The 19016-nt window shown below is 40.7% G+C and overlaps 1 protein-coding gene across 1 annotated transcript in view; it reads left to right on the top strand.

The window, feature by feature from the left end:
* Positions 1–6787: 6787 nt before the first annotated feature.
* The window catches only part of LOC105034700 (chloroplast envelope quinone oxidoreductase homolog), a 107477-nt gene continuing 95248 nt past the window's right edge, over positions 6788–19016 (top strand). The window contains exon 1 of the mRNA XM_010909952.4: positions 6788–6920. Coding sequence (XP_010908254.1) covers positions 6855–6920 — 66 coding nt within the window. The 5' untranslated portion in view covers positions 6788–6854. The remainder of the gene's footprint in view (positions 6921–19016) is intronic.

Genomic DNA, 19016 nt, shown 5'->3' with positions numbered 1-19016 from the left:
AAAGAAAAATCACCATGAATTTTCTCTTGGGCGAGGATTATCTTGGTGCATGAGGCTTGCTTGGACTAAGTCAAACACTTGGTTCAAGTCCAATTAGGTTTGGGTTTGAATCCAAGCTAATTTAGATTTCCAAATAAATCAAAACTTAATTGAGTCCAAAATCATTTTGGATTTATAAAACCCAATCTGATTCAAACTTAGATCAAGTCCAATCAAATTAAGTCCTAATTTAATTTGACTAGGACTCAACCTCTTTATTTGATCAAATCAAATAATCAAGTAATAATTATAAATTAATCCTCCTTTAACTTACTAACTCTTAGCAAGTCCTCCATGTAACTTTTACAAATCAGTCCAATCATTAATCATATTAATAATTAAATTTTTTTATAATTTAAAATTATAATTCAATAATCTTATCAATCAGGATCTCTTTTGAGTAAGATCCTGTAGATTCTATTTTATCTGATAGTGAGATATATTTTGATCTCTATCCAAATATTATTGAAACTTCTTTCAATAGATTAAAATAATTCTAACTCATCAATTAAGAATTATTAACCATCAAAATAATTTTTTATAGTCTCACAATCCACCAATGATATCTAACAGCATGTAGTGGCAATCCAGCAGAATAGAAGGAATAATTTTTTAGGTGTAGTTACCGTATAATTCAATTCTTCTATCATAAATCTCGATAAGATAGAGATTATGAAAAACTCATCAAACTCCATCATCTGTCATATGTAAGATTTACTCGACTTGAGTTCTTATATAAAAACTATAAAAATATTTTTTTATCATTTATTTTATCCTGGTCAAAATTTTCTGAACTTAATCTCATAAATTATATAAATTTTTTTTTTTACTACCAAGGTCGATAGATTTCATCTAAGTACACACCCTACTTCTGCAACGAATCTACTACAGCCAACATACACTATAAGATTTCATATGATTAGGAGATCGAGTTATAGTACAGTCAAACTACAGTAACCTCATTGTGAATAGTTGAGATATCGCAGATCAAAAAATTAATCGCACGACTACAACATTGAGAAAGTCACTGATGAATGAGTAGACATGCAAGTGACTTCTCATATTGATTACGCTCGGTACCTTTATTCTCTAATAAATACCTGCACTCTCGCTTCAGTGTCTCCATATTATAGACTCCAGACTTATCTATCTAAAGAAAAGTGATCTATGCACCAATCTAACTGGATCAATCATCATTTTCATGATGATCCATCGATCGGGAGTAATTATGAATGAACCATTAATGACACATGCCTCAAATTCTCAACTCTTGAGAATATGTGTCATCATCTTATTAATTTTTTGGATGATTCATGGACACATACACTACATAAATAAAAATTTATTATCCTAATTAATTAGGTCAAGTATGAAATTATGTCCTAGAAAGAATTAATGTGCCAGTCCGATTGGCTTCTAGGACATACATCTAACAAGAACGTACTAAAGGTTAGTGAGTTAGAGAAAAAATAATTAACAATTATTATTGAATTAATCATTAATTATTTAATTTGATCATTTAATTAAAGATTGAGCTTAATGCAAATTAAATTAATTTAATTTGGTACACTTTGGGTCTAGTCCTAGTCAGATTTGGATTTGACTAAACCTAATTAAATTTAGAGTCAGATTGGATTCAAACCCAATTCAATTTTGAGCTAAAAATTAGAATCCCAATGGGACTGAGATTCTCTCTCATCCCACATGCCTAAGAAGGAAGAGGGGTATACAAGAGGGGCCACATCTCCTCTTGGTGTACGTGAGAAATAAGAAGGGAGAAACAATGCACGTCCAAGGATTGGCATGCACCCTCTGAGTCTCTCTCTACTCTCTCTCTTATCTCTATTTCCTTATTTATTTTTTAAAGATTTGAATTTAATTCAAACTTTTAATATTTGAATTTGATTCAAAATCAAATGATAAGATAGATGGATAAGGGATTTGATGTCTATAAATAAGGGATAGAGGGAGGGACGCCCAAAAAAAAAAAAAAGATTTTATCTACGCCCTCCTCTCCTCTTCTTGCCATCTAAGCCCTCTTCTCTCCTCTTGTTGCCGCCCAAGAGGAAGATTCCTCTTCCTCTCTTCTTTCTTTCTTTCTACGAAAGCCTTGTTCCTAGTTTCTTAAGAAGAAAAGAAGGGAAAGCCCGATTCAGTTTGAAGGGAGAAAGATCTACAAGGAAGTTAGCACCTTGGTGATCTTTAGATTCTTCTTATTAAGATCAGTTCTGTGTGGATATCTGTAAAGGATGGATGCGTGTGCAGCTTCAACAGATCTCGAAGGCATCCACGAATTTCAGATTGTGATAAAAACCTATCTGCATAAAGGTAAAGATCTGATCTTTATTAGTTAGATCTTAATCTTATCAATGTAATGATGCCGGATTTTGAGATATGATCTCCATGCATGCTTAATTAAATTAGATCTAATTAGATTTAAAGTTGTTTAAATCTAAAATTTTTTTTTCACTGTATTTTATTTTTGAAATTTCTACATACATACTTGTCACCATAAGATGGTTTTTCTTTCAATCTCGGCATGATGTGTCCGAATTGGTCGGGATAAATCGAAAATGATGCCCCTAAATGGCTCTCGTCTCCATCTATAAATAGAGGATTCAAACGACCCTCCAGATAAGTAATCTATCTCTTTCGCATGCTTTTTCTTTCTGTTCCCTGAAGTCTGACTTGAGCATCGGAGGGTCTCCATCGGAGCCAACTCCAATCAAAACTTGTCTCATAGGTCACTTCTCCGGAAGAGCATGCCTCAACTCCAGCCACCCTGATCGAGAGTCGGACTTTGGTGGCAATAGATTCTAACTTAAAATAGCATATATAATTTGCCTTCACTAAGAAATATAGAAAGTCAAGTCACTTTTTTCTTTCTTTCTTCCTTTCTAGACAGAAAGGAATACTTATCAGTTAGTATCGGGCCAAAATTAAGTCATGTTGTTCATCATCCAAACCTACTTACGGGCTTCATGGCCAATTTCTTAATCTCTTGAAATTATGTGCATTGACACTTGTATCTTACGTTAGTGCTCATTGAAAAGTTTCAGCGTATACTGTTTTTGGTCATCTCTCTTTTGGGTGATTGATAGTAGGTCAAAAACAAAGTCCTGTTTTTTAGCTTCTGGAGTTGGGGAGGGGAATTTCTGTTTTGTTTTTTCTGATAAAACGTTGCGGATGCCAACGCCGTTGCTTGCCAACCAATGGAGGCCACACCTCATGCCGGCGGCACCCAAAACTAACATATCCCAAGTCCAAGAACACGACAACTTTGAGTAATTACCTTTTCTTCCAACGCCAAGAAAATGAGATCGTTCCCTTCTAAAAATGCGACTAACTTTTTCTCATCTTTGTTTTTGTGATCATCAATCTCAACACAAAACGCTAGTTTTGGTTAAAGCTAGAGTAATTGGATAAAACTTTCAATTTTGTTGATACTATAAAGGTCTATTGTTCCCACCAAATAAGAAAGAAAATATTTGCACAGTTCCTACTCGTTAGCATGATTAACGATGAAATTAAATGCCATCATTTCACCAAGAAAATCAGAGAATAAACTATTATTAAAATTAGGTAATTTCAATATGGAGTACCTAGTCATGCTGGCCTAAGATCGCAAGTAAACCCATATTAAATGGTTGTGTTTACCCATGAAACTTTGCAAATTTTCAAATTAGACTAACAGCATCTTCAATTTTTTCTGCCATTCTAAAGCTCGGTGGTGTTTTTGTCCCTTTTAAGCTTATCCATTACAAAGTAGAGAAATGTAAAACTTTTGTGAATGAAATCAATGTCAGTCTAGCCCATATCACTTCAAAATAACACTACAGAACTTGGACATTCTCTACTCCTCTGAAACAACTTTGTGAATTAGATCTTTTTAGACCCGTAATGTACAATGATTACTAAAACAAATAAATTATCTACATAAATTATGCTTTGGTGGAAAGCAAGTTGCACAACTAGTGCAATATTTGGTAGGAGTCCATGGACCACAACAACAGATTCAAACCTGTAGTAAACATATGGACAAGAGGGAAAAGAAGCCCTCACCTTTTCGATCACCACTTCTTCTCCAAAGAAACCCTAGAGAAAAGCATGAATTAGGTTTTTTTTAAATGGACCGAGATCGAATGCGGAAAAAAAAGAAGAAAGAAGGGTGAACAATACCTTGACCTCAGAAAAAATCCTCCAAAAAAGATAATGAATCCAAGCTCGAGCCCTTGATCGATGGAAAGAGAGGGATTAAAGCTCACCGGAAGATCACCGAAAACTGGAGACGAAGATGGATCGGAAAGAATCAAAGGGCGGTAGCGGGGATGAGCATGCAAGCATTGAGGACCAAAGCTTTATCAGAGGATGCTGGATTAGAGGAGGATGAGGAGTCTAGGGTTCCAATTTGAGGATAAATGACTTCGGGTGATGGATAGAGGTGGTTTTAAATTTTAACGATACTTTATGGCTTCCATCGATATTTTATCTCATTGTAATTTGTCGATGCTTTAAAGCATCATAAATATTCGTAATATGCCGATGCTTATAAAAAGTATTGGCAAATGGATGCGGTATTTGAAATTTATAGATATTTTCTCCTGGCATCAGCAATATTTTGTCGGCAATTTCAATTATTCTTGTAGTATATATGTGCCTTTTACTTTGGCTAGGTATTATGTAGTGTTAAATATGAAATTTATTTTAAAACCACAATAATATTTAAACTTTATTTTGTATAAAACCATCAAAATTTGTCAAAAAGTATAAATGCTGCATACATATTCTAAGCTATTACATTTATTGAGCCTAAAAGAAACCACCTCTCTCTTTCTTTCATATTTCTCAAAGAACAAGGTACCCTTTCATTCACCAGAGAGAAAGTCTTTATACACCGCATGTGGCATAATAAGGAGCACACCATCCAATCACATTGGAGCACATAGCCCTATCAATGATAAAACAGATATTTAATACCACTCAGCTTTTTTTATCTAATTTTTATTGACAAAAATATTTTTTTCTTTGTAAAATAAAGAAGAAATAGTATTATTACTTCCTGCTACCTTGTATGACTTTCTATGATATATATGACATTCCGAACAATATATATAACTTTCTGTATCTTTGTGACATCTAGAACAAGATATATAACTTTCTGTGAATATATATGACATCTTGAATAATATATATGACTTTCTGTGAATACACATGACATTTTAAACAATATATATAGCTTCTTAATGCCTTATATGATTTCATGTTGATATATATGATATCTTAAATAATATATATAACTTCTAATGAATATATATGATATTTTGAACAATATATACAAACTCCTGTTGGTTGTCAAAACTAACAGAAAGTCATATAAGGTATTCGAAAGTCATATATATTATTCAAAATATCATATATATCTATAAGAAGTCATATAAGACGTCAGAAAGCCATATATATTGTTTAGGATGCCATATATATTCATAAAAAATGATATTAAATATTAGAAAGCTAAATATATTATTTAAAATATTTTATATATTCATAAGAAGTCATATATATTGTTCAAGATATTATATATATTTATATAAAGTTATATAAGATATAAGAAATCCATATATATTGTTTAGGATGTCATATACATTCACAAGAAGTCATAAAATATTATTTATGATGTCATATATATTCACAGAAAGTATATATATTGTTCAGGACGTCATAAAGATACAGAAAGATATATATATTATTCAAAATATTATATATATTCATGAAAAATCATATAAAGTATAAAAAATAATAATATTATTTATTCTTTATTTTATAAAAATAAAAATATTTTCATTATTGAAAATTGAATGAAAAAAATTAAATAATATTAAATATTTATTTCATCAATAAATATATTATATATTTCAATATAATTAAATTTTATATTTTATGTTAATTTTATTGCATCATGCATGATTCACAAAGGATTACTCATTCACCGAATACACCATGAAAGATGGTGATTTGTCGTAGGGTACGCAAATTCTTGACTCACACTCACATGCCTCCCATATACTGCACCGGGCTCTGATTTCCACCGCGATGCAGGGGAAGGAAAGGAGCGGGGTGAAGCGAGCCTTTTGATAAAGGCTTCGCATTGAAGATCGATGGTCGCCCTTGCCCACATCTGATACAAGAATAAACTAGAATATTTTAAAGCTCCAGAGATCACGGTGCTCAAAAAATTTACATTATTCATGAGCGTACGTATGTACTTGTGGGTGTGAATCGTGACGTAACCTCGCATCACTCTATTGTAATCCAGGTGCACAAATCTGGAAACATATACATCATGGATAACGTGTAATCGGAAATTCGTGACGTAGGCTAACGTGGTGTGTTACCCATCATGAAATTTGGGTCGTCCATCTGGGCGTGGTCCAGACAATAATTTCTCATGTCTCCCATGTGATTTATGTGGGACTCAAAAAGACGTGTACAACCGTTGATCGATCCATTCGGGCACCATCTTTGTCCAACGCCGAGACCTAACGCGGTTTCTTGAAGGTTCGGACAATGACGGATGACCGGCAAACTGCATCACCTAAGTACATATTTTTCACCTTACAGAATCATCCGCCGTTGCGGAATTTACGGACGGTACATGATGATTGAACAAGATCTGGAAACGATTGAAAAACGTGGTCCCACATAGTGTTCGGTTCCCATCCATCAGACGTGGGCATCCAATTTTTGGAGCCAGCCTTATAATTTCGCCTTTCGAATGATTGACCCCTCACTAACCCCCTTGTTGTCCTTTGGGTGCCATGGCGAGCAGAACCATGAACGCCGTCCGATACGACACCTACGGCGGTGGCGCTGCAGCCCTCAAGGTATCACTTCCTTGTGATTCCCGTCCTCCTCTTTCCCCATTTCTCTATCTCCGTTTACTCGTATCCTGTAACCTGTTTGGTTTTTAAGCGATACAGGGTTTTTTAAATATGAGCAATTGGGGAAGGGGTCGGTGAAGTTTATCAATTAATTATCACTTTATTGATTACGTGTTAAGAGGGGATTTGAATGGAGCTTTTGTCTTGATTGTATTCTGCGAGAGATATGAATTAATTAAAATATATTAGTCATGTCTATTAAAAGAATTTTTAAGTGGTTTGAAAATTCAGCTTCCTGCTGAACCATTTTTTTATAATTTTTAGTTTCAATAGATTTCTATTCATCCGTTGGATTGGACCTGAGACACCTGTAGATTGCATTAGATAGTTTTATGAAGGTTTTCTCGAGTCTATCAACAGATATGTTGTCTTTATCAAAAAAAAAAAAAAAAAAAACAGATGTTGTCTGAGAGATACTTTTGGATTATTGATGATCATGAAATTCTTGTTTTCTTTTCTGATAAGCTGTCCTTGCTCTCAGTGCTGCAACCGTTTGTGATTTAGAGTTTTTATGATTAGTAGTTCTAGTTCTACTTAGAGATTAGCAGGGAAGGATATCAAGTTATAAGGTATGTTGGGTATAAAATAACTTCAGTCGAAGTTTGTAAGAGGCCAATTTTCTCAGGACTCTTCCGGCTTCCGACCTTGTGAGGTGTCTTTCTGAACTCCTCCAACCGTCCGAGCTTCCATAATATCATCCGGACTTCTCTAATGATGAGCTCCTCCATTCATTTACCGGACTACTCTAAATACTCTCCGGACTTCACTACCAGCCGATTTTCTACAGTGATCGACTACTTTCCGAATCTCTTCCAGACTTCTTCCAACACGATCGATTTTACTCCGAACTTTCACTGCAAGAAGTCTCCATCCGAGCTTCTACAATAAGTGATCTTCATCTGGGCTTCCACGGCAACCGGTCTTCATCCGAGCTCCTACAAGAGCCGGACTCCGTCGAACTTCTACAGAGGATGGATCCCAGACGAACTTCTACAACGGATGGGCTCCACCAACCGAATTTCTATTCCGAACTTCTTCCAGACTTCGTTAGTGACCGAGTTTCTCCAGCAGTGAGACTTCTACAATAAGAAGATTCCATCCGAGCTTCCACGACAACTGGTCTTCATCCAGACTCCTACAAGAGCCGGACTCCGTCCGAACTCCTACAACAGAATCGAATCCCGGACTCCTCCAACGTTCGACTTTTCATAGTGTCCTCAAGACTCCTCCAGCGGACGAACCTCTACAACGTCATCCGAACTCTACTGTAGGTCGACCCTCTGTCGAATTTCTCATGAAATCGAACCTCTCCGGCGGACAGTCCTCAGACAAGCTTCTATATCAGGCAAATTTCAGATGAACTTCTCTAGCAATCGGACTCCTACCGGACTTCTCCAACAGAAAGTCTCCATCCGAGCTTCTACAGCAGATGACTTTCGCCTGCAGCATCAGCGCCCAAGGCACCCGACAACAGTGGACTCGTCAGCAACCTCGAAAACATCCGAGCCTCTCTTAGATTGCTGAGACAGAGAGCCAGTCCGCTTTCTCAGACATCCCATCCGAACTTCAGCCGTCCAGCCCGAACTCTCTGGCAAGTCGCGACAACAGACACCACTCCACTCTCCATAACAAACTCCACGTAGCTCTAAACGGCCCACTGACGCCACTACTCTCCGTAACAAACTCCGCATGGCCCCGAATGGCCTACTACCAGGCAGTTACGGATGTCGCTGTCAAATCAGTTACGCTCTCCCATCTATAAAAGAGACCATCAGATACATTTTTCTCTAATCTCTAGACTCTATCTCGAAACTCTGTTAAAATTTTATTCGAGTGCTCCATTTCTATTGAGACAGAGTACTGACTTAAGCATCGGAGGGTTTTGCCGAAACATCTCCAACACCGGTTTAGACTTTCCTTGCAGGTCCGACGGCGGCCCGATCTTCTCTACTCCAGCTTCTCTGACGTTGGCGAAATTCTGCACCAACAGAATTGGCGCTAGAGGAAGGATGCGCTGTCTTCGCAGTACCCTTGTTCTTAAAGGAGTACTCAACGGGATAGTCTTTGATCATCTTCTTCGACATTTTCTCCTTCTTCTCCTGCCAGATCTCCACCTGATGCCTCTCCGAAAGGCATCCACTAGGCGATCCATGGCCTCTGCGGTCAGATCTCAGCGAGACCCGCAAGCTCCGACCTCATCCTCAATTTTTCAGGCTCCTCCTCCTCCGGCAACGGTAGTCGGCATGGAGCAGTTTGACCTACTGGTTCAGCAAGTCAAAAGCCTCATCGAAGAAGTACAGGCCATGCAGCAGCAGCCGCAGTAGCCGCAGGCATATGTGCGGCTGGAAAGAGCATCGTCGGAGTTTCAGAATCCGACGACCGGGCGGGCCACTTGGGCCAGTCGCTTTGTCTTCCCTGAAAAAGGGAAGCAGAAGGCGGAGAGCCCTCCGTCCGATCACGATTCTACCCCCGGAGGGTCCCTACCTTCGTTCTACCAGAAGACCCTCGAGACTCGCAGTCGAAAGGACCTTTTAGATCAAAGATTCCAGGAGATGAACCGACGGATCGAAGAGCTCTGCCATGCTCCCACTGCTTACGGTGAGGACATCTGTACTGACCCTCCTTTCTCTCAAATGATTATGCAGGAACCAATCCCGCCAAACTTCAAGCTCTCCCAATTCGAGAGCTACGACGGGACTTCAAATCCGGTTGACCATCTGGAGGCCTTCCGGATAATGATGCTGCTCCATGGGGTGCCAGACGCCATCCTGTGCCAAACTTTTCCATCTACCTTGAAGGGAGCAGCAAGAAATTGATACTCGATACTGAAGTCGGGTACTATCTTCTCCTTTGATCAGATGAGCTACCAGTCTGTTGCTTATTTCGTCAGCAGCCGACGTCCCTGGAGAGGTTCGAAGTCCCTCATCAACATCAAGCAGAAGGAGGGAGAATCCATCCAAACTTACGTCAACCACTTTAACGCCGCCGCATTGGAGGTCCGAAACTTGGACCAATCGATTGCAATGGCCACCCTGAAGAGCGATCTTTAAAAGAACGATCTTCTGTTCTCCTTGAAAAAGAAGTATCCCAGGGACTTCACTGATTTGCTGGCTCGGGCCGAGGGATATGCTAGAGCAGAAAAAGCCTTCAAGTTGAAGGACGAGGAGGCTGCGAAGGAGTGGTAGACGGGTGATTCCAGCAAGCTCGCAGTTGAAAAAGGACCGAGTGAAGCTCGGCCACATTCTTGAACTCCCCCCCGAGCTCGTAGGCAGAGGAGCTCAGACTGCAGGGTTCGGCGGAGCTCTCCCCAGGAAGATTTCACAGCTATGCATTGATCCCAAACATCGATCGATGAAGGAAAAAATCCGAGATCATGCACCGAAAAGGTAGAAGACAATAGTTGAGGAAGTTGATAAGCTCCTGAAGGCTGGGTTCATCAGAGAAGTCAACTATCCGAACTGGATCTCCAATGTGGTTCTCATCAAGAAGGTGAACGGTAAGTGGAGGATGTGTATAGACTTCAAAAAGCTGAACAAAGTCTGCCCGAAGGACAGTTACCTTCTGTCCAGAATTGACCAATTAGTGGATGCGACCCCGGGCCATGAGCTTCTCACTTTCATGGATGTATTTTTCGGCTACAACCAAATTAGGATGGTACCAGAAGACGAAGAAAAAGCTGCTTTTATTACTAACCGTGGTCTTTATTGTTATAGAGTCATATCTTTTGGCCTTAAAAATGCAGGGGCGACCTATCAACGGCTGGTGAATAAGAACTTCAAAGAGCAGATCGACCGTAACATAGAGGTATACATGGACGATATGCTTGTAAAAAGCAAATCCACAATGAACCATGTCGCTGACCTTGAGGAGATCTTCAACGCCCTCTGAAAATATAAGATGAAGCTGAACCCAACCAAGTGCGCTTTTGGAGTAACCTCAGAGAAATTTTTGGGCTTCATGGTATCGGGGCATGGGATCAAAGCAAATCCAGAAAAAATCCATGCCATCCAAGAGATGACTGCCCCAAAGTCAATAAAAGAAGTTCAGTGCCTTACTGGGAGAGTAGCAGCTCTGAATCACTTCATCTCAAGGTTGGCCGAACGATGCCTGCCTTTCTTTCAAACTCTCAAGCAGTCGAAGAACTTCTGTTGGACCACTGAATGTCAGCAAGCATTCGAAGAATTAAAGAACTACCTCGGCTCACCTCCGCTATTGGCAAAGCCCAAATCCGGAGAAGAGTTGTTCCTGTACCTGGTGGTCTCCCCTGTGGCTCTCGCAGCAGTTCTGATTAAAGAAGAAGCAAAAATTCAACGGCCGACTACTACATAAGTCGAGTATGGAGAGACGTCGAAACTAGGTATACTAAGTTAGAGAAACTAACTTACGCCTCTTGTTGATTGTAGCTCGAAGGCTCTGACCTTACTTTCAAGGGCACACCATAACACTGCTCACCGACCGTCGATTAAGGTGGTTCTGCATCGAGCGAATGCTTCCGAAGGATAGCGAAATGGACAGTCGAGCTCATAGAATTCGACATCAACTATCAACCTCGATCGACAATTAAAGTCCAGATATTAGCCGACTTCATAGTGGAGTGCACTATTCCGGAAGAGGCCGAACTTGAACGAGGTGAAGCTGACAACTCAGAGTTTCAATCGAACTCCCCTGAAGAAAGAACAGATCTCCCTGATGGTTTTTGGGCCCTCTACGTGGATGGTTCCTCCAACATGTCAGGCGCAGACGCGGGCCTGATCTTAGTCAATCCAGAAGGAATTATTACGGAGTACGCACTGCGCTTCAAATTTTCTGTAATAAATAACGAAGCAGAATATGAAGCTCTGATTGCAGGACTGAGGATCGCCAAAGAGTTAGAAGTGGATCGGCTCCATGACTTCTAATTGATGGTGGGACAAGTCAGCGAAAACTATGAAGCTCGGGAGGATAGTATGGTCAAGTATCTCGAAAAGATAAAAGGGATCATCCCTGCCTTCGGTAGCTTTGCCATCAAGCAGATTCCAAGAGCAGAAAATACTAGGGCCAACCTTCTCTCTAAGTTGGCTACACTGGCTCTGGCTGAACTGCCCAAAAAAGTTTTCTTCGAAGTTCTGAAGTGCCCAAGTATGGAAGAACAGTAGCTTGTGACGGAGATCAGCCATGAACCCAGCTGGATTGACCCACTGGTTGCATACCTCAAGGACGGGGTCCTTCCTCCTGATGCAAAAGAAGCTCGAAAGCTTAGGAACCAGACCTTCCAATATATTCTTTATGAAGGCAAGCTGTACAAGAGGTCGTACTCTTTGCCCCTACTGAAATATCTCCAGCCTTCTGAAGCCGACTTCGCCTTGTGGGAGGTACATGAGAGAGTCTGCGGAAGTCACCTGGAGGCTAGATCTTTATCCCATAAACTGCTCCGACAAGGCTATTACTAGCCTATCATGTACCACAACTCCATCGAATATGTCAGAAGGTGTGATCGGTGTCAGAGATATGCAAATATCCAAAGGCAACCCACCTCCGAACTTACACCCTTGAGTACCCCATGACCGTTTGCACAATGGAGGATGGATATCCTCGGACCTTTTTCATGGCATCCGGACAGCGAAAGTTTCTCTTGGTAGCTATTGACTACTTCACCAAGTGGGTCGAAGCTGAACCTTTGGAGAAAATCACAGAAGCTAAAGTGCAGGACTTCATCTAGAAGTCAATCGTTTGTACGTTCGGCTTGCCCAAAACTCTCATTACTGACAATGGACGATAATTTGCTAGAGCAAAGTTTGCTGAATTTTGTGAGGACTTAAACATCTCCCATAACTTCACGTCAGTAGCCCATCCGCAGGCAAACGGCGAAATCAAGGTGACTAACAAGACTCTGTTGCAAGGAACCAAGGCAAGACTTGAAAAAGCAAAGGAAACTTGGGCGGATGAGCTTTATCATATGTTGTGGGCATACCGAACTACCCAAAGACTGCCCACGGGAGAGACCCCCTTTGCCTTAGCCTTCAGAACAGAAGTCGTGATCCCAATCGAACTCAAGCTTCCGTCGGTGCGAGTCGTGGCATTCGACGAGCAGCGCAACTCACAGGATCTCAAGGCCAACCTCGACTTGTTAGAAGAAAAGTGAGAGATAGCTCAAGTTCGGATGGCAGCCTATAAGCAGAAAGTAGCCCGCTACTACAACTCCCGGATCAAGAGTAAAGCCTTCAGAGTAGAAGACTTAGTACTTCGACGAACCGCTGTTTCACAATCACAGAACTAAGAAAAACTTGCCCCAAACTGGAAAGGCCCGTATGAAGTCAAGGAGGTAGTTCGGCCCGGAACATACTATCTAAAAGAGCTCGGAGGAGCAGACCTTCCGCGACCGTGAAACTCGAAAAATCTACGAATGTATTACTGGTAACTTTGCCTTAAATGAAAGTTTTATATTTACATATCTTTTCTTTTGGCATGAGCTTATAACGACAGGGAGTAGCTCCTTCAGACAATCAAAACTAAGCGTGTCAGAAACAAGAGGAGAACCTCATCCCGACACAAATGAAGGCCCGGTTATTAAGAGATCGGATGGGGGAGAGGCCCTCGCAACGGCCTTTATGTACTCCCATAGCCATGTTAGGAACAGAAGGAGAACCTCGTCCTAACATGAGCAAAGTCGAAGGCCCGGTTATTAAGAGACCGGATGGGGGGAGAGGCCCTCGCAACGGCTCTTATGTGCCCCCACAGCCATGTTAGGAACAGGAGGAGAACCTCATCCTAACATGAGCAAAGTCGAATGCCCAATTATTAAGAGATCGGATGGGGGGAGAGGCCCTTGCAACGGCCCTTATGCGCCCCCACAGTCATGTTAGGAACAGGAGGAGAACCTCTCCTAACATGAGCAAGATCGAAGGCCCTATTATTTAGAGACCGGATGGAGGGAGAGGCCCGTGCAATGGCCCTTACGTGCCCCCACAACCATGTTAGGAACAGGAGGAGAATCTCATCCTAACATGAGCTGAAATTGACTGTGTCGAAAACAGGAGGAGAACTTCGTCCTGACACAAATGAAGATCTGATCGTTCAAGACTGGATGAGGAGGAAAGCCTCCTCAGTGGCTCCTCTACACCCCTACAACCCCATTAAAAGCAGAGGAAAAACCCTCACTCGAACACAAAAAAAAAGGAGGAGAGAAAAGGGGAAAGCGACGAGCCACGCCAGTGATAAGGGAAAACAAACTACATCAAAGACACAAGGAACCTCATCTTAACGAGGAAGGAGACTCTCATCAAAAACCCTCAGTCTCTAAGAGGGAACCCAATACTGGCAGGAGAAAATCGACTTTCTCAAGGTAACGAGAAGTTCGGGCCCCCAAGCTCGAGCACCGGGAGGAAGCGTCAAACTCGAGTGGCCTCGAAAAGACCTTCGATAATGAACAAAAAGGATAAATCAACATGACGATGATCAGAAACTTTCAAACAACATCGACATCGAACAAGACAAAAGATGAAAGAAGCTCAGTAAATAATAACTCAAAGCAAGAATAGACAAAGTAATGAGAATTTTTTTTTTCATTTCATTAGTAAAGTATGCATTACAAAGCCTTTGAAGGCCAAAAAAGAAAAACGACAAGAAAAGAAAAGAATACATGGAAGAACAAAAGGTAAAAGAAGCTTTAAGGAAGCTCAGCTTCTTCTGACTTCAAACTCTCAGTTCCAGCCATTATCAGGGATTGCCTTAAGTTTTCAACTTCTTCTTCTAATTCTTTCTTTCTTAACAGCATCTCCCGATACATTTGGTGGAATCATCGGCTTTCGCCCTCTGATTTTCAAAGCCTCTTTCTCAGAACTTCGAACTCCACTTCTGCATCCTTGACCGCCTGTTGCTCATAGGTCAGCTGAATTTTTAAATCAAGGAGAGCAACTTCAGCTGTGAAAATTTCTCTGTACTTCCTTCATTCAGAACCCAAACTCGAAAGTAGAGGGACTGGTGTTGGGTATAAAATAACTCCAGCCGAAGTTTATAAGAGGCCAACCCTCCCAGGACTCTTCCGGCTTCCGACCTTATGAGGCATCTTTCTGAACTCCCCCGACCGTCTGAGCTTCCATAATACCATCCAGACTTCTCCAATGATGAGCTCCTCCATTCATCTACCGGACTGCTCCAAATGCTCTCCGGGCTTCACTACCAGTTGATTTTCTACAGTGATCGACTACTCTTCGAATCTCTTCCAGATTTCTTCCAGCCACGATCGACTCTACTCCGAACTTCCACTGCAAGAAGTCTCCATCCGAGCTTCTACAGTAAGCGGTCTTCATCCGGGCTTCCATGGCAACCGATCTTCATCCGAGCTCCTACAAGAGCTGGACTCCGTCCGAACTTCTACAAAGGATGGATCCCAGATAAACTTCTACAACGGATGGGCTCCACCAGTCGAATTTCTATTCCGAACTTCTTTCGGACTTCATCAGTGACTGAGCTTCTCTAGCAGTGGGACTTCTACAATAAGAAGTCTCCATCCGAGCTTCCACGACAACTGGTCTTCGTCCATACTTTTACAAGAGCTGGACTCTGTCCGAACTTCTACAACAGTATCGAATCCTGGACTCCTCCAATGTTCGACCTTCCACAGTATTCTCAAGACTCCTCTAATGGACGAACCTCCACAATGCCATCCAAACTCCACTATAGGTCGATCCTCTACTGGATTTCTCATGAAATCGGACCCCTCCGACGGACAGTCCTCAGACGAGCTTCTACATCAGGCAAATTTCAGACGAACTTCTCTAGCAATCGAACTCTTGTCGGACTTCTCCAACAGAAAGTCTCCATCCGAGCTTCTACAGCATATGATTTTTGCCTGTAGCATCAGTGTCCAAGGCACCCAACAACAGTGGACTCGTCAGCAACCTCAAAAATATCCGAGCCTCTCTTAGATTGCTGAGACAGAGAGCTAGTCCGCTCCCTCAGACATTCCATCCGAACTTCAGCCATCCAGCCCGAACTCTCCGGTAAGTCGCGACAACGGACACCACTCCACTCTCCATAACAAACTCCACGTGGCTCTGAACGGCCTACTGACGCCACTATTCTCCGTAACAAACTTCGCATGGCCCCGAACGGCCCACTACCAGGCAGTTACAGATGTCACTGTCAAATCAGTTACGTTCTCCCATCTATAAAAGAGATCCTCAGATACGTTTTTCCTCTAATCTCTAGACTCTATCTCAAAACTCTGCTAAAATCTCATTCGAGTGCTTCATTTCTGTTGAGGCAGAGTACTGACTTGAGCATCGGAGGGTCTTGCCGAAGCACCCCCAACTCTGGTTTAGACTTCTCTTGCATGTCCCGACGGCGGCTGCGATCCCCTCAACTCCAACTTCTCCAGCGTCGGTGGAATTCTGCACCAACAAGGTATTTGCATGGTGAGGTTCTCTCTTACGTAGTTGACGCATGGTAAAATTATTGAAATAGGGTTATAAGAGGTGCGATATATGATCAATTGCGAATATATGTTATGCATTTAATAAACAAGCACTCCTATAATCAATTCTTGGTTCTTGTTTAGGTATATCATTTAGGTACGTAAAGATATTTTTTGTTCTATATCTGTCTAGTTCCAGGTCCTTGGAATCTTATGAGGTTAATCTTTGGTTGAGTGAGATTTTATACTGCAGTCAATCAGGTGAATTTCACCTTCCACCAAGCAGTTTTTGAGGTAACAAGGTAGACTTCGATCGCCCAAACATTTTCTTGGCCGAAGTTCTTCGACTTGGATGCATATCATATTACCTTATTATATGTCCTCAATAGATGGTAAAGCTTGTAATGGCCTAATCCATTAGACCAGCACATGTCCCACCCAAAAAGATAAAAAAAAAGAGTTAAAAGAAGACTCCTATCGAGCAACTCTTTCTCCAAGTCCAAAAAGAAAAAAAACTCTTAGAACTGTCGGGCTTGAGTGGAGCCATTGGAAGTCCGTTATAAATTGAATCCTCTCCTCTCCACAACCTTCCACCACAATCACTGTCCCTTTTTTCTCCATCTTTTCTCCCATTGAAATCATTGCCTACCATCCTTGTACCTATCTGAAATTGGGGTCCAAAGTTGCCACAATTGAAGTAAAGACTCGATCCCACCTTCTCCCTCTTTTCTCTTTCTTCCTATAGCCTTAGACACCATCGTCAACCATTGATTTCACTAGAAATCCACAGAGAAAGGAGACCTTATTTTATCCCTATTTTTGTGATACCCACCCTCTCCTCTGGTGAATGCCACTGGTGATCATCGGATAGAGCTTCGGCCTCCCCCTTGCATCAGCCTATGGCCAATGCCGGAGCCCCAACTGTCTGTGAGCAAGCTGGGACTCGAGGAGCACCAAGAATTTTCATGCCTTTTGTCGGCTGGCCGCCTACCATCGATCATTCCCTAATCGACCACCATAGGCTGGCTAGCTGGTTACGCTGCTATGGCTACCAAAACCCTGACCACCCTTCCCATCTTTCTCTTCTGTTCGACCAAAGAAGAAGAGAAAAAAAAAAGAAAGAAGAAGAAGAAAGAAAAGGAAAAAAAAGAAAGAAGAGCAAAAGAAAATCTCTCTTTTGATTCTCTCTCTATCTGATCTATAGATCCCAGTAGAGGGCCTCATGCTCCTCTACTATGTATGAACTTAAGATGATTTTTTGGAAAAGAGGCTTAAAATTATTTTGATATCCATACAATATGTCAACCTCACCTCAGCTCTTGTTAGATACATCTAGAATCCAATCACCATTGATCATTATTGAATTATCTAAATCATAATTGATCGTAATTAGTTGTGTTTAGCTAAATCATATTGCTAATAGCAATTATCTTCTCTAAATGATTTATTGATGCATATATAAACTAATGCTTAGTCCGTTAAGATAGTGTAAGATTTATTTACTGAGATAGTATAACTCATTTTTTTAATTTTTTTTCTAAAAGAATAAGACTACTAAAAATGGTGGATAATCCAAATTTAGGGGTTTGCACTAACAAGCTTAAAAAATTTGTAGCTAAATTTTAGTTTATTAGTTGATTATAGACTTATAGTTAATTATTTTATGAATTTTAAGACATGCATTTTGATATTTAAACTTTGGATTTAGATCCTTTGAACCGGTCTCGATTTAATTATTTAGTAAATGATTGGAATTGAACTTCATGATTATATTTAATTTGATGGATATAACTATTGGCTTCATATTATCTTGGGCAGTACTCTATGATAGTATGGTGGTATTGTATTTTGGATTTGGAGTATGATAAAATTTATGCAAGATGAGGTCGAAATACTTGAAGAGACCATACTTAAAGTCTCTGCTTGGATTATATTCGGTCAGGAATAATGCTTTGAGAGATGCAAGGGGATGTTCGTAATCTTTAACATATCATATGCTTCGATCCGTACCTAGACAGCTTGGTGCCATCAGCATAAGATACAAGAGGAAGCAAATTTCAATAGGCATGGCTATACGGTTCAGATGCTTTGGCAGTAGATACCAAGTGTAATTATAAGTAACTGCTTGTAATACTTTCTTTTTCCTGACAATGATGTGGCATTGAGGCAAAGATAGGAAGTGCACAAGCAGTCTCAATTATGTGACTATAACTCAAGAAAATTTAAACTCGTGATCGAAGGAAATAACTTGGTCTATGATGCAAAGGTTACATGAAAATAAGCTAGGGACTTAAAATAATAGACAATGATGTGACACAAAAGCTGATAGGACATGTTGCTCAGTGATCATTCCTAGCTCTTCAACTTGTATGAGTTTCCACATGGAGCATATGAAGAAAGTAATAGTTGAATCCAAAGATGAAAGTTGTGTAATAGCAATTGAACTCATGGAGATCTGAGTGAAAAACTATGATAAAAGTATCAGCCGGTCTTGACAAAATCAGCCATCTATGAGTGAAAAAAGGTTATCAACACTATCATTTGTTAGACCAGGATGTTCCACACGTCAGAGACCCTTCGAAGCTTCGGTGGGACTCATTAAGGGCTAGAGCGGAGGTTGAGTAAAGTCAGTGGTCATCCAACGA

The sequence above is a fragment of the Elaeis guineensis genome, chromosome 9 (genome assembly GCF_000442705.2).
Source record: "Elaeis guineensis isolate ETL-2024a chromosome 9, EG11, whole genome shotgun sequence".
Lineage (NCBI taxonomy): Eukaryota > Viridiplantae > Streptophyta > Magnoliopsida > Arecales > Arecaceae > Elaeis > Elaeis guineensis.
This window is presented reverse-complemented; position numbering and strand designations above follow the sequence as displayed.